The following is a 21,172-nucleotide window of genomic DNA, read 5'->3' on the forward strand; positions in this document are numbered from 1 at the left end:
TATTGAATGCTAGGCCCAAGCCTGAATGCCTTACATGCGTTAGACTGTCCACAATCAATTCTGAGGATTAACGCCCATTTTTTCAGAAAATGCTGAAGCGCAGAGGTTAACTTGCCCTGCCAACATTGCACAGCTATTAAGCGGTCATGTCAGGATGCTCCCCAGTTCTTCCATACTAGAGGCAGAGGGGGTGCCGAGGAGGATATTGTAGGCATTCGAGAGAGAGGTAAAGAACTGCAGAGAAGCAGATGAAGTTGAGACTTTTAAGAGGCAAAATCTCCAGTGATTGGATGGAGCTAGAGATGGGAGTTGAGACTGAGTCCCTGGTGTGTGGCCTGAATGTTGGGGTGGATAGGATTCATCCACGAATCCTCGCTAGAACCCTCCAAGCAGGATGACTCTTGCTCCCCTGTGTGCCCAGTTCATCTTATTCTAAAACACGTATTTGTTCCCTGTGTCTCACTCATTTATTTGGCTGCACCAGGTCTTAGTTAAGGCATGTGGGATCTATTTCCCTGACCAGAGATCAAAACTGTGGCCCCTGAATTGGGAGCAGAATTTTAGCACTGGACCACCAGGGAAATCCCAATGTCTCACTCATTTTAGAACCCCAGAGTTCAGCCCAGATCTTGGCCCTCCCGCAAGGGCTCCACAGAACCCAGGTGAATTCCAGCACTTCCAGGCCTTGCAGGCTTAAATTAACTAGAGATTAACTATTCAGGCGACAGAGAGAAATAGCGCCAAGTGTATCCAAATTAGTGCCTGGACCAGTAGGCTGTAAACCCTGACATAGAGTCTCCATCTACCTGTTTCTGAACTTCTTCCGTTAAGAAAATGAAGACATCCTCTGTGACTGGGGTCGGGCTGGGGGCAGTGTTATATGCAGGGCAGCCAAGCCTGGGGTCCTCCTCAAGGCAGCTGAAGGCAAGAGGGGGCCAGGCCTTAGCCTTCTCTCTGATGAAGGCTAAAAGGACAACCTAACGGTCCTAAGTAGCCTCTGGGTTCAGAGAAGGTGGGGTAGAGGGCAAGGCCACCTTCCCAACACCTTCCCTCCCACCCGAGTCGCAGGCCCTTGTTCCAGCCTCTGTTCTGCAAGGTTAGCTATGACTTTGGGCCAAAGTTTCCACTCTGAGCGCTCAGGTCACCATCTTTATCAAAGGAAAAACCCTTTCCAGCTGCAATACATACTAAATACCAACTCTAGATGCCAGGAGTGGTATCCAGGTGCAGAGGAGCAGGAGACAGGACTACCCTGGGACAACATTACTGTCCCCTGCCAGTCCCCACCACACACACACATGCCGGCCCACAACCAGAGAACAGAAATGGAGAGTTTATTGAAAACTATATACAGTTGGTCCAGCCCCTACCACAGGCTGTAATCTGGGCAGGTCCTTCCCACACCTCAGGCAGGATCTCAGTCCCTGATGGTAGAGACCAGGGCTGGGGTCAGGACCCAGACTCCCTTGGGAAGCTTGACTACCAGACCCCGCATGGAACTTCATCTGTGAATTTACTAAATGGCCTGTCGGTAGTGGGCAGGGGAAAAGCCTGTATAGGGGATCTCTATTCTGCAACTTGGGCCCAAGAGGCTAGGGCCAACTAGGTTGTCTGCAGGTCCTGGCTACTCCTCCAACAGAGGGTCTTCCTGGAATGTGCAGGTGAACAGCCCCACTACCACCCCACCCCACATGCCAGGCCCCATGGGCTGCACAGACTTGGACTGGGGGACCTCAGGCACCCTCCCTCCCAACACTGACTCAGGGCTCCGGGCTTCAGCAATACTCCTCGGACAGAAGACCCGGGGTTGAGAGGTGAGTGTTGGGGTGGTCACGGCTGTGGGGTGGGCCCAGGAGCCTCCTGAGGTAGGGGGTGGCTTGGGGAGTCAGGGCGTCCCGCTGTAGGAATAGTCAGCTTTGTTGTGCATCACCAGCCGGTCATCCACGAAGTAGAAGCTGTCGGACTGTGTCTCATACGGGTGACGGATCATCTCGTTGACTGCAAGAGAGGCCCAGCCAGTTGGGGCAAAGGTCAGGAGCCTGAGCCAGGTCACAGCAGGGGCTTCAGGACTCGGGGACAGGGATAAGCTGAACAAAGAGTTCCCCCAGCCTCTATGGGTCTCAGTTTCCCTATAGGTGGCTTAGGAATGGTGGCTAGACACAAGAGAGCTGGAAAGGGAAGAGAGGGGCTCAGACCCACATTCCCTCCAACCTGGTCCCTCTGAGTCCCCCGCCCCCAACGCACTCAGCTCCTCGGAGAGGGCAGGGAAGTCGTAGATGTGCTCGCAGGTGTTCTTGCTGCTGGGGATGCAGAAGCCAAAGTGGAAGTCGAAGCTTTTGAGCAGCTGGTTGCGGAAGTAGTGCCTCTCAATCATGCGGAAGTTGTTGACAGGCTTGTCTCCCACTGTGAACTCCACCCTGAGCAGACAAGGGGGCGGGGCTAAGCTGGGCCCCAGGAGGGGCTCAGCAAGAACGCAGGAAGGGCTCCTTCCCACCCCTACCCCTACCCCTCTCCCCAGCCCAGTGACTCACGTGGCTCCCACCTGCCTCAGGCGGAGGAAGGCAGGCGTGAACTGGTAGCGGACAAAGCGCCCAGCATTGGGGTCCAGGTCCCGCGGGTTGATGGGCAGCCGCTCTGTAATGCACCCCAGCTGGGGCTCAGTGGGCTTCAGGTGGGGCCCATGCCCACCCGGAGTTTCACCCCAGGGACCTCATCTGTCTGAATTTCTTTCAAAACTCCTCAGGAGATCCTGATGCATATTGAGGGTTCAGACCATTGGCCAAATGCTTCCAATTGCTTCTAAATTGGTCAGCAGGTCACCAGTTTCAACTGAGAGTCCCAGAGCCCCAAGAGATAAAAAGACCTGGGGCCTCTGGGACTGCAGTTCCCAAGGGGGCCTACAAGGGGCAGGCTGGCAGGGACTGAAGAGGCAGGACTGTCCTCTCAAGACGTCCAACCCCAGGGACCCAGGGGAAGGTAAAACAGCAGCCCAGCCCCAGGCAGAGGGCCCTGCTGCTTGGTGACTGCTGGGGAGACTTGAGTGCCGATCTCAGCTCTGTTCTGACTCCTCAGTGGCCTCCGGAGTCCCTGGGCGGCCAACTTCCTCTGTGGATGCTGGCGTACCCAATGCACTCACCTGAAGCTGGGGGCTTCTTGATTTCAAAGAGGACAGTGCCTGAGTCCATGTCCCGAATCTTGAACCTGACGAAGTCAATCTTGTAGATATTCTCCTCGGGGGAGCACAGGTAGTCTAGGGGAGATAGGCGGCTGAGCAAGGCAGGGACCTAGCTACCCCGGACTAGCTACCACTTTCTCTGATCCCTAGGGTGACTGCTTTGCAGACAGAGAGAACTGAGCCTCTAACCTGAGGGAGCCCCCACAGAGTGCGGGGGAGACATAGCTCTGCTCTTGTGATCTAACGGTGGACAAATGGTTCTCTCCTGGTAGCTTCTGGGTCAGGGAGGGGCAGGAGGGAGGACAAGACCACCTCCCCCACACTTTCGCTCCCACCTGGGGGTGGAGGGCCCTTCATTCCAGCCTCTGCTATGTCAGGAGTGGCTCAGTGACTTTTAACCAGATGAGTCTAGAATCGGGTGGGAAGCCCCGCCCCCCACCACCCTGAGAGAGACCTCACTCTAATGGGGGTGACACAGCTCTATTTGCAGAGAGGATACGCCGGTGCCACATCTAAGTGTGTCAAGCAAGGACTTTATCTGACCTAGGTAGTGCTGGGGCAAACAAACAACCCCTTCCCTGTTCTTCCTCACCCCCCAGGCCCCTCCTCTCCCCATAAGAGGCTTATACAAACCCAGCTCCCTTAAGCAGCTTAGTCAAAGCTCTGCTGACTCAAGCCCAGAGCCTGGAATATTGGGGGGAGCGGGGTGTGGAGAGGGAAAGGGAGCTACCTTTGCTCTCATCCCCCACTGATCTTCAAACAAGAGGAGGTCTTAGCAGAGGAGGTCTATGGAGGGAACCCCCCCTTAAAGGTCATCCATCCACCCTTGACTCTGAGCTACCCCCAGAGAGAAGAGGCAAGGCCAGTAAGAGGGTGTGGCAGGTGTAGCAGGGCTGTGACTGGGGTAAGGGGAATCCTTGAGCCCAGAAGAGGAACCACGAACAGTGGTGGGCTCGGCTTGAGGAAGCTCAGAAATAGCAGGGCCTGATCCAACCCTCACCACTCTTGCAGCGGCAACTGCAAGCACTCAGGGAGGAGGCCCCAACAGCAAATAGGAAGAAACAGAGAGGTGCAGTGGGGGCTCTGGTGCCAGCACAGCATCACATCCTCCCTGCAGAGGCCCGGAAATCACCCGCTAGGCCCCTAGGCCACCACTGATTCCTCTGGGGCAGGAAGAGGAAGTGAATGTAAAGTCATTCTCTCTTCCCAAGCCTGGGGCAGCCCCCTCCAGGAAGCCCTCCTGGTGGCCACCTGGCACTTGGGGTCCAGCAGGGACTACACAGGACTTATGGTGGGGCTGGAGCCCTGGCCTGCCCATCACAGCCCACGGTGGGGAGAGGAGGAATGGAAGTAGGCAGGTCCTGCCTCACCCTGGACACAACTTATTTTCACAGAAAGTAAACACTAATCCAAAGATGTAGGAGGAAAGTGCAGGGCAGAGGAGAGGAAGAGGCAGAACTCAGAACAGCACCCTAGTCGCCCAGCTCCTGGCTCCCCATAGAGTTCCACTCCTTCCCCCATTCCCTAACTTCCAGAGCCTCTCCTCTCACTGGAGAACAACTTGCAGTGTGACCTCTGTCTCTTCTACTGCAAACTCAGCCTATCAATCCCTTTGTCCTTAGAGGAAGTGAGGAATGGAAGATGCCCATGGCTCAAGACACCACCTCCACTCCCTCCCCCAGCTGGAGAAGGATGATGCCTGGGACTTGGGGTCAGGCCCGATAAGGGGCAGAGTGGCTGAGGGCTCAGAATGCAACTGCTCCCTTCACCTCAGCCACAAATAGCTTCCTAAGCTGGATTCAGGTCTGGGTAATCCAGGAAGAACAAACTCAGACCTGTGTGATTAGGGTCAGAGGAGACAGGCAGGGGTGCCAGTGGAAAGATTCCTGGAGCCCTGTTCTCAGCTTCCACAAAGAAGAGGGATCTGGTGAAGACTCTTCCTCTAATCGCCCACAGATGCTGAATCTCTAAGGGCTATGAATTTCCTCCAAATTCAGACACACAGTTGTATATGGGCTAGAAGTCCCTCTGGCTGCAAAATCACCTCGAAAGTTACCTAGGACTGGGACAAGTTAGACATCCTATAGGGAAGTTCTGCCCCAGAGCTAACCTGAATCCTAAATGCTACTGTTGCCAATTATAGCCCAACTGGCACCACCATCAGACTGGTCCAGGCACCTTCCCCCTATTACTGCCTGCTTGGGTAAGGCAATTCAGTGCTCCAAGGGCCCAGCCAAGAATGACTGCTGCCTGGCTAAGAGAGGAGGGAGATGCTGGTCCCCTGGGGACCCAGATGCACAGGCCTAGACCTGCCATCACAGTCCCCTCCACAGCTGTTTGGAAGCCCTGGACTCTTCTGCTCCTGCAGCACCAGAGCTCAGGTCCAGTCCAGCAACTGCTCCCTACCCTCACAGGGGGACTCCAAAAGTTGCCCTCACAGAGGGAGCCAGGGCAGGGGTACTAACCAATGAGGCCAAGATAGAAGGCCACTGCCTCTCCAAGTGCCTTCTGTTCTTTCAGGCTCAGCCGCGGCCTCTGCCATGAGACTTCCCTCCCTTGTTCCCTGCCTACGGTGACCCCCTCCCCCGCCCTGAATGCCCATTTGTCTGCCTCCAGGCAGCAGCCATGAGCAGTCCTGTGGGGCCCTCAGTATTGACAAAAGAGCCCTATTTACAGAGCATGCACGGCCTGCCAGGCACAGTGCAAAATCACAGGATTTATTTTCACAACAGCTCTCTAAAGTTAGGGGTCATTATTCCCATTTTACAGATGAATATGCTCAGAGAGGTGAAGTTATTAGCCCAAGGTCACACAGCCAATAGGACGGCAAAGCTGGAACTTCAGTTTGGCAATCCAGCTCAGAAACTCAACCACAGTGGTGGCTTGGCCTCCCAGAAGAGGACAGGCCCTAGTTCAGGCTAAAGGGGGTATTAACCCACTTCCTTGAGAAGCCCAGAGTCAAAGCACTGAAGCTTCCTCTTCAGGTCCTTTCCTGGAGAGAGTGATGGCCCCAGACTTCCTGGGGGTGTCCAGTGTGAAGGAGACCTAAGGGTTTTGATACCACACGTAGCCTCTAGGGTGGAGGAGACTGGGGACTGACTGCATTCAGCCCCCTCCTCATTATTGCAGAGCAGATCTTCAAAGAACTCTGAAGACTCTGTGGGGAGGGGGTCACAGTTGCAGCTGCTGCCCCACCTCCACCATGGGAAAGGGGGATGGACTCCTCAAAAAGGAAGGAAGGAAAGGGGTGGAAACGAATCTCTAAAGGGACAAGGCGGGCGCAGAGAGAGATCGAGGAAAGGGGGGACATGGAGATCTCAGGCTTGGAGGCACAAGGGTAGAGGACACAAGAGAGGGGCACCCGGGTGGGGGAGGGGAGGCGGGGGAGGGCGGGAAAGGGGGCGGGGGCCCAGGCTCTGCGCGCCCGGAGGGCCCCCTCTCGCGCTCTCTCACTCCCGCCCGCGGGTGATGCTGCCTCGCGGGTGCTCACCGCCCGTGATCCGCTGCAGCCCCAACACGTCCTCCGGCCCGATCGGCTGCTTCCTCTGCAGCGGCCCCGGCCCGGGCCCCGGGCCTGCCTCCGGCTCCGACTCGGACCCGGATTCGGATTCCGCCTGCAGCTCCGGCTTGGGCTCCACGTTCGGGCCCGAGGCCCCTGGAGCGTGCTCCGCTCCCGTCCCGGCCCCGCCGCCGCCCTTCTTCACCTTCATGGCCTCGCGGGGCCGCGGCTCGCCTGCTGCCGCCGCGGCTGCCTGCGCCGGCTGGAGCCGAGAGAAGGGGGAGCGTCCGCAGCCCCGCCCCCGGCCGGACCGGAGCCCCAGGTACCGCCCCGCCCCCGGGGTGGGCCCGGGGCTGACCCCGCCCACCGCCCGCCCACCTGGGCTACGGACCCGGGGCAGGGAGGGGGCCCGCCCGGGGACGTCGTTCATTTTTCCGGTAGGGGTTTTCAGGGTCCTGGCTACCTACTCCTTCTTATTCGCTGGCTTCCAGCCACTCCGCCCTTCCCTCTGCCCCTCGCACATGAGTTCGCACATGAGTTCCCGTCTCAGGGCCTGGGATGCTCTTCCCCCAGAGGTGGCCTCCTCTCGTTCTTCCGGTCTCAGCTCAAATGTCATCTGCTCAGAGGCCCTCTCAGACACCCCATCACTATCTGATCAGCCTGTTTTTTCTAATGCATCATCTGAAATTCGTTTCATTTGCTCACTGACCAGTCCTCCTACAAGACCAGTTCGGTGAAACTGGAGATCTCGTCTCTGTTCTCTAGAATACCCAGCCCTTAGTCCAGTGCCCACTGCAGCTTGCACTCAACACAGTTGACCCTTGAACAACATGGGTTTGAAGTGAGTGGGTCCACCTATCTGGATTTTTTTTCAATAGAAAATACTACAATACTACACGATGGGAGGTTTGCTGAATATGTGGGTATGCTACTGCAGATAAACAAGGCCAAATATAAATTATTGTCTGAATTTTGAATGCGCAGAGGGTAGGCATCTCACCCACTACGTTGTTCAAGGGCCAACTGTATATTCTTTTTTAGAATTTATGAATCAGTTAGTATCTGAGAGCTTACACTGCTACTCCTCTCCCAGACCCCCTGCTAGATAACCCAGGAAATTCTGAGGGACAACAGCCTACAATGTCTAGTCACCACAGGGCCCTCCAGGACAGGAAAGGTAGGAAGGGCACCTGGCTAGGTGGAAGTAAAACGGACCCAGTGAGCCGAGGAAGACAGACAGGAGGAAACCATGACTTACACACGAATGAAGAATGAAAGGTATGATCACACTTCATATCATTCCAGTTCATATTCAACCAATGTTTATTGAGAGCCTAGAATATGCCAGACACTTTCACAAGCTCATCACATTTAATCCTCACAACCACCCTGTAAGGGAGGTGTCATTAGTGCTATTTTAACAAAAGAAAAACTGAGGCTCAGAGAGGATTAAGTAGCTTATTCAAAGCTCCCCTGATATTAAGTGCAGAAGCAAGGGTTGAATTCAGACATGTTGGATCCCAAGTCCAGAACTCTCCCCACTGTACCACACTGCCTCTATAAAGGGATGAGGAAGGGAAGCTCTGCCACACACAGCATCAGGCTGCACCCACCAAGTGTAGCCACCCAGGAGGAAGGGAGAAGGCTCCAGAGATGACACGGGCCTGGCCCCTTCTAGAAGAGCAGTGCTAGGGCTCTCTCTGAGGGATCAGAGAGAAGCAGGAGGGAAGGGCCCTAGATCCCACCCAGGGCTTTTCCCTAATGCTCCCACTCAGTGCAAGAGGACTGTGAGGAACAGGGCAGAAAGATAAGCTGCCCCTGCTGCAGTGGGAGACAGTAAAAGACCTTCAAGTTCAAGGCAGGTAAGGAGACCCAGATTGGGTCTTTTGAGGTTTGGGAGTTGGAGTGGGGGGAGAAGATGAAGAGTGGGAGGGACCTGAGCCACAAGAATGGGGAGGACAGGAAAGAGCAAACCCTCTTGGAGTGTTACACTTTGATTGCTGGAGTGGCAACAGAGCAGGCTGGAGACAAATCATTTGTGGCAGGCCCCGTTATGTGCCTCTCAATCTAACACCTCCCTCCTGGCTGGAAAGGAAGGCTTCCTACTGTGATGCCATCCCACTCAGTCTGTCTTCTCAGGCTTTTTCCAGGACTTGCGAGTCTCCAGGAAGATTTTGAACAGGGACAAGAGGATGGGCACAGCCATGGGCAGGAAGAGCGGGATGTAAATGGCAAACTTCTGATCATCAGGGAAATAGAGAAGATGGAGGAGCGAGGGATCAAAAAAGGCACGCTCCGAGGATGTCACAGCTTCCTGGCTGGCAGCGAAGGCAGAGGACAGGTGCCCAGAGGACAACTCCTCCGCCGCCTTCTGGACTGCAGCTACAGCCCTGTATACCTAGGAAGGGGCAGGGTGTTACCGAAAAGTCTGAGGCATCAGTTGGTAGGGAGGGATGGGAGAGGGCCCCACTGTGTCGTCTATCTACCAGGCAGGTTGCTTGAAGTTCACCCAGGATACATGGCAGCCAGTATAAAAGGGCCAGGGGTTATCTTCTTAGTGCCCGTTTAACACTTCACACCCACACTGCACTCCTCCTGGGGAGCTGGCACTGCCCTCTAGAGGAAGCCTGGGCACTGAGGATGGCATGCCCATACACTCTCTGAACCTCAAATGGCTCTCTGCCTTCACCACTCCCTGGCTGTTGCTGGCCACTCCAGTCCTAAGCCACAGAATGCATCCCCTGCCTGCTTACCTCAGACGCCACATCGTCCTTGATGACAATATTGCTGATCTTGCCCAGAAGCTGGGCCAGGGAGGTGAGAGTGGTGGTGGCTGTGGCTAGGTTCTCCACGGACCGGGCCCAGAGCAACCGGTCTAACTCCCAGGTCATTATCCCTTCACTCTTAGGCCCCAAAAACAGGCATTTTGGAGGCAGCTGGGGCTGAGCAATCCCAAAGAGCAGCCTGTAGGAACAGCGCAGAAGATCAAAGGAGCAGAGACCACAAGGTGCGAGATGGTCGAGATTCCTAGAGTAACTATCCAGATTTTCCATCTCACCCAGAACCACAGGGGTTGTAGGAAGCACCTCAGGGTCTTAGGGGGTGAGACGCAACCCTAAGCAGTTCCAAGCCCCAAGCTCCGCTTTAACCAGTGATCTCACTTTTTGTTCTTGTTGTTGAAGTTTAGTTGCTAAGTCGTGTCCGACTCTTTTGTGACCCCATGGACTGTAGCCCGTCAGGCTCCTCTGTCCATGGGATTTCCCAAGCAAGAATACTGGAGTGGGTTGCCATTTCCTCCTCTAGGGGATCTTCCCGATCCAGGGATTGAACCCACGTCTCCTGTACTGGCAGGCGGATTCTTTACCACCGAGCCACCACAGATTCATAAGGCTATTTTTCCTAAAACAGTCTTTGTCAGCAACTAGTCTGTCTTAGGAGAAAGATGAAGGGATTCTTGGAAACTTTTCTTGGTTTCCTTGGGGCTCCAGGTATAGCCAAGGTATCCCTGCCAGGTGAGAGTTCACTCCAGGCAAGAGTCAGACTCAGTAGCCATGCCCCCAAGCGGATCCCCCAGGGCCTCACCGCAACTGAGCCAGGAACACCTCCATAACCCGCATCATGTCCACCTCGACTCTCACCGGCAGCTGCGAGCCGTTGTAGGCTTTCGGGTCCACATTGTATACCTGCAGGGGGCAACAAGGTGGCCTCAACATCATGCCACAACCGTGCACAGCTCTGCCCCAGACCCTCTGGGGCCCACGAGAGAAAAGGAAAACATACTCTGTGCTCTTTAAAAATGACAAACCAAATATGTCTGGAATACCTGCTATTAGGAGTCTTATATACATGATCTCCACTATTATTAGTCATTTCTGACTCTGTGCAACCCCATGGACTACAGCCAGGCTCCTCTGTCCATGGGATTTTCCAGGCAGGAACACTAGAGTGAGTTGCCATTTCCTTCTCCAGAGGATCTTCCCAACCCAGGGATCAAACCCACGTCTCTTATATCTCCTGCACTGGCAGGCGGCTTCTTTACCACTAACACCACCTGGGAAGCCCTATATCTCTCCATTACCCCCTCACAAATCTTATTAAAGAAATATTTATTAAAAAAAAAAAAGAAAATGAAATATTTGTATTCCATTTTAGAGTTCCTACCCATGAGAAACTCCCAATCTTACAGGGGAGACAGAGTTACCAATCTTGTAAGACTCCCACAGATAGGGCCTGGATCTAAGTTACACACAGAATAGTCCTAAGTCAGTGCAAACTGCCAAGTGCAAAAGGGGCTGATTATAGCAACACTGATGGAAACAAGAAGCAGTGGGGCCGGCCGAGGAGGCGCCCTCACCTCCCCGACCCACTCAGGCCGGGCCACAGAGGAATAGCAGAAGGAACAGTCTCAGGGAACATCAGTCTGTCCCTGAAGCTTGGGCTCTGCACGGTGTGACCATTTACCATAATGCCACCCCAGCGGGGACTGTGGAAGGCGTTGGTGGCCACTGGAGCCCCATCCTTGTCCTGAATGTACAGGGGGGAGTGGGCGAGCTCCGGAACATAGAGGAGAAAGTTGAGCACGGGGTAAAGGGAGGCGGCGCTGGATCCTGGGGCACAAGGAGAAGGGGAGTCAGCACAGCAGGTTGAATCCAGATCTTAGTTCCAGGTCACCCGCTGACTGCTGGGCACTCTGTACCTCAGTTTCCCCAGCTGATAATCACTAAGATATCCTCCGGGCCTGGGTGTCTGTGGTAAAGAACCTCAACATTCTCCCAACATGTGCCACTCCCCTGAAAGTGCACTCCTGCCCCCCAATCGCCCCTCCTCCAACAGACCCCCACACCATACCCTGCCACCGACTGCTCTCTGGCCCACTACCATATTGCACCCATATTACTATAACCCGTTCTTAGGCACAAGGATAAATCTGACCTCGGGTCAGTCCCTGCTTCATATCCTTCTGCAGCCAGCCACTCTTACCAGGTTAAAGTTCAAACATCTTAAAGTGGTGATCTAGCGCCTGCCTGCCTGCCTGCCTGGGCAGCCTCAACTCGGTCACTCTCTCAAAATTCATCCACAGTATACTTTCCTGAGCTTCCAGAATATCTATGCACTCTTAACTCTTTTGCCTCTGAGCTCATAGTGGCCTAGCCTGAAATCTCTCTCTCTGTAGACACTCATGCTGTTAAGCAGTCCCTCAGTCTTTGAAGGGAAGGAGGAAGGGAGGAAGGATTCACCAAGGCCTCTCATGTTGTCCCTCCCACAGCCCTTGATACATGCTGGCCTAACCCTGAAATTCCACAGCTAGTGATTTACTCCCCTTGGTTTGCCTCTATTACAGTTCTCGGTCAAACCCTCCTCTTCCCAGGATCCAGCCCCAAAATGAAAAACTGGAATCCCAGCTTCAAGGTTCCTCAATCAGAAGAACTATCAACTCAAATTCCACCTTCATGTACTGCTACTATCATCTTTCTTACAAGAAAGTGTGGCTGTATCTTCCCTGGATGGTTTGCAGGGATGATCCATGTGTTTATAAAAAGTGCATGGAATGCTTAATAAGTGCTTTTGGCTATGACAGTGTGGAAGTGGAGACTATCATGGGAAAGGAGCCTAAAAGCCCAGCACCTCCTCAACACTCTCGGACCAACCCAACCTGGGAGCCGTCACTATATACAACCCACTTCCCACCCCAGGCTGAGCCTACCGGGTCCTTCCCTGGCCTGCCAGAGAGACCCTCAATCTCAGGAGCTCACCCAGCCGGGACTCCACGGGGTTGATGACATGGGGGAGGCTGTGTGCGGCCAAGTAGTAGCTGGAGGAAGCTGAGTCAAAGCGGGGGTTTACCCCCAACACTGCATAGTAAAGGATCTGAAGAACAAAGAGGAAAAACGTGTTATTTTGTCTGTTGATTGATAGTCCAGTGTGTTCTCAAAACGATAACAATTAGGCAGGGAAAATATGAGAGACAAAAATCAAGGCTTACGTATACCTATGGTTGATTCATGTTGCTGTTTGGCAGAAACCAACACAATTCTGTAAAGCAACTGTCCTTCAATTTTTAAAAAAAAAAATTTAATTAAAAAAAAAATCAAGGCTGAGAGAAAACAGGACTGGGGGAAAAAAATAACAAAGCTAAGGATAAAGTTAACACACTAAATCCATGCTTTGAACATATTATTTTACCAGGTTCTCCAAAAGCCTAAACAAAAAAGAGCATAATTCAGTGTCCACAGATCAAATCAAGTCAGGTATTCAGAAGTTAATTACTCCCACTACCAAGACCTGATAAAAATGTCTCCCACATTTTCCCTAAAAAGGACACTGTGTGATTCAGAAAACTACATTCTTCACGTCTTTATTGTTACTATGTTAACATATTTCAGGAAGTTTTTTTTAAACTATTTTATACTGCAGCTGCTGCTGCTGCTGCTAAGTTGCTTCAGTCGTGTCCGACTCTGTGCAACCCCACAGACGGCAGCCCACCAGGCTCCCCCGTCCCTGGGATTCTCCAGGCAAGAATATTGGAGTGGGTTGCCATTTCCTTCTCCAATGCATGAAAGTGAAAAGTGAAAGTGAAGTCACTCAGTTGTATCTGACTCTTAGCAACCCTACGGACCACAGCCTACCAGGCTCCTCCATCCATGGGATTTTCCAGGCAAGAGTACTGGAGTGGGGTGCCATTGCCTTCTCCGATTTTATACCAAAGTATAGTCAATTAACAATGTTGAGATAGTTTCACGTGGACAGCAAAGGGACTCAGCCATACATATACATGTATCTATTCTCTCCCAAACTCCCCTCCCATCTAGGCTGCCACATAACACTGAACAGAGTGTTCTATACACTAGGTCCCTGTTGGGTTATCCATTTTAAATACAGCAGTGTATACATGTCAATCCCAAACTGCCTGTGTGTTTTTAAATAAATTTGTAGGATAGTAAAACTGTTGTATACAGTTCCAGAAGGAGCCATAAGGAAGTTAGTTTTTTAACAAGCACTGACAAAATTCCCCAAGCTGGACACCAAGGAGGGAAAGTAGACCCCAGAACCATATACATACACAAGAATTTCCTAACCAACCAGCAAGCTCAAAGAGCCAGAAGAACAGACTACACTTGTAAAGGCTTAATATGTATGGTAGGAAACGATGGTGCAGGATGGCAAAGGGTGGTGTACCCAGGAAAAGGGCTCTTCAGCTTGCTCCTAGTCTCACCTGCGAGTCCACAGAGAAGTTTCCTGCTGCACTGAGGGCTCTCAGGAAGGGCTGCACGTAGCGCCGGACAGCCCCCTCAATGTCCCAGTGCACGTCATGGGACTTGGGGTCAGGGTTGAGTAAACTGAAGGTGATTTCATAGCCTAAAGAAACAGGAGTCAGGGAAGCCAGGGGTTCCTATGGATCAAAGGCAAGCCTGTACCCCTGGCTAAGCTGCACTTGTTTCTCTCTGGAAGGGGCCTGATTGCCATCATGGAACCAAAGGGAGGATAAACCTGGGGTGAGGAACACCGAGTACTTTAAGAAAAAGATGAGAGACTTCTCTGGTGGTCCAGTGGCTAAGACTCTGCACTCCCAATGCAGGGGGCCTGGGTTCAGTCCCTGGTCAGGGAACTAGATCCCCCATGCTGCAACTAAGATTTTGCACAGCCAAATAAATTTAAAAAAATTTTTTTAAGAAAAATGAAACTAAAACCTATGGCTGATTCATGCTGATGTAGGGCAGAAACCAACACAATATTGTAAAGCAATTATACTTCGATTAAAAATAAATACTTTTATGAAATCACAGAAGAAAGGAGTGAAGCATCTGCATGTAGATTCCCCTCCCACCCCAGTGTCTCCGCATAATTCATTTCCCTCTTCCTTCCCCTGGCAAAAGCCGGGACATCCTACCCAAGCTGGACTTGAGAGGCCGCCTCTTATCAGAGCTCCACTTGTCCTCGGGAAGGTGGTCAGCCAGCGCTGCAGCAAGAACGTCCTCAGTCAAAGACATGGCCTGGGCTACCTGGATGATGCGGCGGCCGATGATGTTGAAGGCCTCCCGATGCATTATCCCCCGCACAACTGCCATCCTCTTGGACCCAATGTAGCTCATCATGTCCTATGAGGGGCAAGCAAGGGACAGGAGGCCCACACAGGTCAGGGAAGAAAGCAGAGGAGCACTCTGGCTCCTCTCTTTGAGAATCTGGTCTTTTGCCACCGACCAGCAGGTCTGCACCTCTCTCTGGATTCACAGTGAACTAATTATCTCAGCATTTCTGAACTATGGGGCTATGTGAGTGTTTTCATTCATTTCAGTTCTCTTCTCCTTCCCAGTCGACAGAGGTCCAGGCAACAGCTCTATCTTTGTGGGCTAGAAACTAAGAGACGGCACACTGAGCAAGAAGAAACGAACCACTGGCAAGTTTGATATAAGCAGACAGCACATGGCAAAGAGGCAAATACAAGAGTTTTCACGGCAGCATTATTTGTAATAGGATAAAACTGGAGACAATCCAAATGCCTGTTCACAACAGAATGGATAAACTGTGATATGTTTATACAATGAAACATAAGGCAGAATTTTAAGTGAACGCGTTAGATTCAACTAGACATCAAGAATGACTCAAACATAAAGGTCGAGCGAAGTGAAAACTGGAGAAGAACATGCAATCTATTATGCCATTTACATAAAGTTCAAAAACAGGTAAAATTAAGCATAGTGCTTAGAGAGATATAACACGTGGTAAAACTTGAAAGAAAAGTAAGAGAATGATACACAAAACTATGGTTGCCTTGGGCTGAAAGGGAAATGGGGTATAACCATGGAGATACACTAGGGTTGTACTGTACTTTGCAAACTGGGAATGGGAAATGCATGTTCATTAAAATTTTCTTTCATAATTAACATTTCATTATAAATTTAAAAATAAGGGACTTCCCTGATGGTCCAGTGGCTAAGACTCTATGCTCCCAATGCAGAGGGCCTGGGTTCAATCCCTAGTCAAGGAACCAGATCCCGCAGGCCACAACTAAGTTCACACGCCACACGCAACTAAAGACCCCGTATGCTACAACAAAGATCAAAGATCTCATGTGCCGCAACTAAGACCTGGCACAGTCAAATAAATAATATTTTAATAAATAAATTAAATAAAATGTACGTGGTACAGCTCCCACTGAGCCTTCTGCTCAGTAAGTGAAAAGATCAATGTGTGGCTCATATTACCATCCCAGCCCATTCAAAGCAGCTTCTTTAATCCTACTGACTTTTTTCCCCCACTTTAAATTGGAACTTTAACCATCTCCAAGCCCTGGATTTAGAAAGACCCAGAGTCAATGAAAACAATCCCTATTTGCATTCTTTTTAAAAAAATACTTGCGGAGTTTTCTGCAGCAAATGGAAGGAATGGGCAATCCTGTAACCAGGAGACAGGTGAGGACGAGCTGTAGGGAGACGGCCAGGCCGCAGCCTGTCTGCTCACCCTACCTGAGGGAGGAGCGAGCAGCGTTCAGAGATCACGTACACTGTCAGGGAGCCCTCTGCTTGCTCCGATGGCTCAGCTAACATGGCTTCTGCCTCTGGGGACGAGAGCAGGGGGTTTACCAGGAGCAGAAAACACCATTCCCTCTCCCTCTGGCTCCCCCAGGATGCCTAGTCCATCACTCCACCTCCCACTCACTCCCAGCTGACACAGTGGCCAGGTTTGGCCTTCAGTGGCCCGCGCTGAGACACAAGGTCTCTCACTCCCAGCATTCCCAGAGAGGTTCTAGAGTTAAGACAAGGGATGGCGGGAATTCCCTGGTGGCCTAGTGGTCAGGATTCTGGGCTTTCCCATTGCCATGGCCCGGGTTCAATCCCTGGTCGGGGAAGTGAGATAGCCACAAGCTGCATGATGCAGCCAAAAAAAAAAAAAGACAAAGTATGAAAACTACACACTTAGAGATCAGAAGGAAAAAGAGGGCTTCCTGTTAAAAATGATCACCCCTTCCGGTACCTTGTATATTGCCCAGTGACAGGGCCGCCTCCTCATGATCCAAAGCCTTCCGATAGGCCTTCTGAAAACGGCATTTGATTTTCAGTTTATCTGAGAGAAAAGAAAGAGGCATAATGAAAAGAGCCCACCTTTCCAGCCCTAACACTGTCCAGCATCCTGGAGAGCAAGATGATGATGATGTGCAGAGAAAGACCAAGAAGCTACAGCCAGTTCTAATTTATGCAGACTGTGTGTGCATGCTCAGTGGTGTCTGACTTTGTGACCCCATGGACTGTAGCCCACCAGGCCCCTCTGTCCATGGGATTTTCTAGGCAAGAATACTGGAGTGGGTTGCCATGCCCTCCTCCAGAGGATCTTCCTGATGTAGGGATCAAACTCAAGTCTCTTGCATTTCCTGCATTGGCAGGCAGGTTCTTTCCACTAGCGCCTCCTGAAAAACCGTGGATGATATAAGTACAGGCACTCCACCTCATCCACCTGCCCAGCCCTTCCCTCTCCCTGAGTACCTTAAACCTGGAGTACCCTCCCCACAGGGAAATCTACTACAGTACTCATCACAATGAAAAGGTATAAGGAGGAAAGCCGTATGATTATTTCAATAAATGCCTCGAAAGAATTAAACTCGGTACACATTCTTGATAAAAAGAAGATGCTGGAATAGAGAGTCAGACATAGAGAACGGACACATCAGGACTTCCCTGGTGGTCCAGTGGCTGAGATTCCACACTCCCAATACAGGGGGCCTGGGTTTGATCCCTGGTCAGGGAACTAAGATCCTGCATGTCACACAGTGCAACCAAAAGAAAAAAATATTTTTAGTTAAAAAAAAGAAAAACCTGAGCCTGATTTTAAACAAACCACTAGATCTAACTCTCAGTTTATAGGAAATAAGGATAATAAAGGAGTACGTTTAAAAAAATCTGCCAAATCCAGAATGTGAGATGTTCTAACAAACAAAGGACCGGTTTCTCCAACAAATCAATGAAAAGAAATATATTGGAACAGGGTAGGAAGAGCTGATATATAATAAAAGAAAAAGGAGAAACTTAACAAAATGGAGGTCATAATGTTAGGATTAAATGAGGCAACACATGTAAATTAAGTGTTCCACCTAGTTTCTGGCATATAATGAACAACTAATATTAGTTATCCTAATGCTATCCCTTCCTCACCTCCTCATTTAACCTGAATTCCTACACTTCCTTTAAAAATCTGTCTTAAAAAGTACAACCCTCGGGACTTCCTTAGTGGCACAGTGCATAAGAGTCCACCTGCCAAAGCAAGGGACACAGGTTCAATCCCTGGTCCAGGAAGATTCCACATGTCACTGAAGAACTGAGCCTGTGTGCCACAACTAACGAGTCTGCTCCGCAACAAGAGAAACCACCTCAATGAGAAGCCTGCACACTGCAGTGAAGACCCAGCACAGCCAAAAATAATAAATAATGCAGAGGTTGTTTAAAAAACAATAAATGCTGTCTCTTAAAAAAAAAATTACAGCCCTCAAAACCTTCTCTACCTTTTTTTCCTCCCAGTTATAGTCTCTTTCTTAAGTTCAGTCTCTGTTTCTTATATACTTATATACTTCTACATTGATTTCTTTCTCTGTCTCTCTCCCCTACCTATGGATTTCTTGAAACTATTATCATTTTCTTATTCATCTCCAAATTCCTGACACCTAGGAAAAGTGCTTCCCTGGTGGTTCAGACGGTGTAGAATTTGCCTGCAATGTGGGAGACCTTGGTTTGATCTCTTGGTTGGAAGATTCCCTGGAGGAGGGCATGGCAATCCACTCCACTATTCTTGCCTGGAGAATCCCCATGGACAGAGGAGCCTGGAGGGCTACAGTCCATGGGGTGGCAAAGAGTCCAAACATGACTGAGTGACTAAGCACACAAAAGTGCCTCACACTCGGTAAAGTGTTAATGTTAAAATGAATAAGGCCTGTATACAAGTTCAAATTGATTCCAAATCCTGTGTTCATTCCATTACACCCCACATCCTCCTCTGTTCCCTAATGAGCATCACTTGCTGCTGATCAGGTATTGCACAATTGTTTTATGAAAAAAACTGCCATGTTAATCGTGAATACTGAATTTAAAGCTTTTTTTTTTTCCCCCCTCAGCAAACACAGTGTTCATTTAGAGAGGGCTTTTAAAATAAGTTTTTAACCACTTTTTCAGGGTACCCATGCTCCTCCTGGGCTTCCCAGGTGGCACAGTGGTAAAGAATCCGCCTGCCAATGCAGGAGATGCATGGGACGCGGGTTCAATCCCTGGGTCGGGAAGATCCCCTGGAGGAGGAAATGGCAACCCACTCCAGTATTCTTGCCTGGAAATCCCATTGATAGAGGAGCTTGGCGGGCTTCCGTCCATTGGGTTGCAAAGAGTCAGACACACACACATGCTCCTCCTAGCCAATCTATCTGTGGACTGAGCTCAGAAAGGCAACCCTGATCCCCCAGGAACTCACACTTCAGAGGGATCTCTCTCTCATGCACAACGGTGAAAGGCAGCTTTTCCTGGTCATCCAATGGCACGGACTCCTGGGTAAACACTACAGTGACCGGCACCATTAGCCGCAGCTGCGGGAAGAAGCATCAGATCCATCAGCTGAGTCTCCATCTTCCCGGGCTGTCCCTTGGTCCTCCACCCCTGAGGTCTTACCTTCAGGGAATTCAGCCCACTGATCTGGGAGTAAGGCAACGGGGCCCGGTAGGTCTCCGTGGTCTTCCACCAGAGCGGCAACCCTAGCACGATGACCACCGTGGCGAAGAAGAGGGCGGCGCGCTTGCCTCGGACCACCTCTGGGGGGCACGGAGGGATCCACTGAGGAACCAGCAGTGGGCTTGGGTGCCTGCCCCACCCCGGAGGCGGAGGAGCCCCCGGCAACCCGTCCTCAGAGTCTCTCGGCCCGCCTTCCGAGGGATTCCCGGGCTAGGGGCCCGGGCCCGAGTCTGAAAGAATCCTGTCTGAGACGAACCCCGACCCCCAGTCCGCGAGACCTCTGGCACACCACAGTCCCCACCCCTGCATTCCTCCCTTGCATTCCGCGAGCCGCAGCCCCGACCCGAATGCCACCGAACCTAGGTCCGTAGCCGCGGCCCCGGCGGCCGCCATGCTTACGTCCGACCGCTCCTGCCGCCGAGGGGCGGGGCCGCGCAGGCCTCCCCCAATCGGAAACCCGCACGGAGGGGGCGCGCCCACCGCCGCGGTCGCGACCAATCACTAGCGGCACTCCGGCGGGAGGAAGCCTGCGAGGGCTAGGTGGTGATGAGGTTCAGTCGTGGCCGACTCTTGCAGCCTCATGGACTGTAGCCCGCCAGGCTTCTCTGTCCATAGGATTCTCCAGGCAAGAATACTGGAGTGGGTTGTCGTTTCCTTCTCCAGCGAGGGGTAGGAGGGGTCCGCAAAGAGCCTCTCCTGGAATTTGAAAGGTGGCTGCCCCGGGGTCAACGGGTGGTTGAGAAACTGCGGGTTTCGGTTTTGCTGGAAGACACCCTCCGATTCCATGTGGAACCTACTCCTGGCCCCAAGGGTTAAGAGCGCAAACTCTGCGATCGTTAAATACTAGCTGGGCGATACGGGAAGCTCTAAGTCTCAATTTTCTCATCTGAAAAATGGAGATACTGACTTAAATGAGGTCATTCATAAAGAGCACACGGAAAGTCACCTATCACGGTCATTGTTTATCATCCTTATTATAGAGCTCCTCTTCCTGAGGAGCAAGCTAGTAGTACCTGTTTTAGCATATTTAGCTCATTTAATAGTTTTTAAATTCATTTGGATTCATTCCTAACTTGTTAAAGTCTGAATGAAGTGAAGTCGCTCAGTCGTGTCCGACTCTTTGCGACCCCGTGGACTGTAGCCCACCAGGCTCCTCCGTCCATGGGATTCTCCAGGCAAGAATACTGGAGTGGGTTGCCATTTCCTTCTCCAGGGGATCTTCCTGACCCAGGATAGAACCCAGGTCTCCCGCATTGCAGGCAGACGCTTTAACCTCTGAGCCACTTCACTAAAATTCTTACAAACTCATGAGCACAGACTCTGGATCTTTCTTGTTCAAATTTGGTTCAAATCCCAGCCTCCTTACTTCACCTGAGCGATCTTGAGAAGCGATCTTGTTTCCTCATATTAAAATAGGGATTAAAAAAAATAAAATAAAATAGGGATAGCAGGGAATTCCCTGGTGGTCCAGTGGTTAAGACTTTGCAGGGGCATGGATTCGATCCCTGCTCAGGGAACTAAGATCCTGCATGCATATAGCTCAGCCAAAAGGAATAAAATTGTTTTTTAAAATAAATAAATAGGAATTGCAATAGTATCTACTTTATATAGAATTGTTGTAGTATGTGAGTTAATAACTGTAAATGCCTGGCAGGAGACTGCTATTAAGTGTTAGCTATTTTTATTTATATAAGATCAGGCCACACTGAGCCTACATTCCCATACTGCAATAATTATTTGGGAGAAGCATTGGCTGTGCACGTTACTTAGAGCATGGCCTCCGCAGTTCACACAGAACAC

At 51.3% G+C, this 21,172-nt stretch overlaps 2 protein-coding genes across 2 annotated transcripts; both read right to left on the bottom strand.

Moving 5' to 3' along the window:
- Positions 1-1,317: 1,317 nt before the first annotated feature.
- UNC119 (unc-119 lipid binding chaperone) lies at positions 1,318-7,292 on the bottom strand. Its single transcript, XM_069602965.1, has 5 exons — positions 6,666-7,292; positions 3,137-3,250; positions 2,532-2,634; positions 2,245-2,417; positions 1,318-1,998 (listed from the first exon to the last, which is right to left on the bottom strand). Exons 1-5 carry the CDS (start codon positions 7,102-7,104, stop codon positions 1,886-1,888), a joined length of 942 nt encoding a protein of 313 aa, XP_069459066.1. The 5' UTR covers positions 7,105-7,292; the 3' UTR covers positions 1,318-1,885.
- Positions 7,293-7,973: 681 nt separating this feature from the next.
- PIGS (phosphatidylinositol glycan anchor biosynthesis class S) lies at positions 7,974-19,840 on the bottom strand. The gene is made up of 12 exons (XM_069602963.1): positions 19,732-19,840; positions 19,313-19,452; positions 19,119-19,230; positions 16,647-16,736; positions 16,139-16,230; positions 14,563-14,770; positions 13,888-14,030; positions 12,428-12,542; positions 11,136-11,281; positions 10,257-10,357; positions 9,428-9,638; positions 7,974-9,072 (listed from the first exon to the last, which is right to left on the bottom strand). The coding sequence occupies exons 1-12, from the start codon at positions 19,763-19,765 to the stop codon at positions 8,797-8,799; spliced, it is 1,668 nt and encodes a 555-aa protein (XP_069459064.1). The 5' UTR covers positions 19,766-19,840; the 3' UTR covers positions 7,974-8,796.
- Between the last annotated feature and the right edge of the window lie 1,332 nt (positions 19,841-21,172).

Source organism: Ovis canadensis, chromosome 11 (assembly GCF_042477335.2).
Source record: "Ovis canadensis isolate MfBH-ARS-UI-01 breed Bighorn chromosome 11, ARS-UI_OviCan_v2, whole genome shotgun sequence".
NCBI lineage: Eukaryota > Metazoa > Chordata > Mammalia > Artiodactyla > Bovidae > Ovis > Ovis canadensis.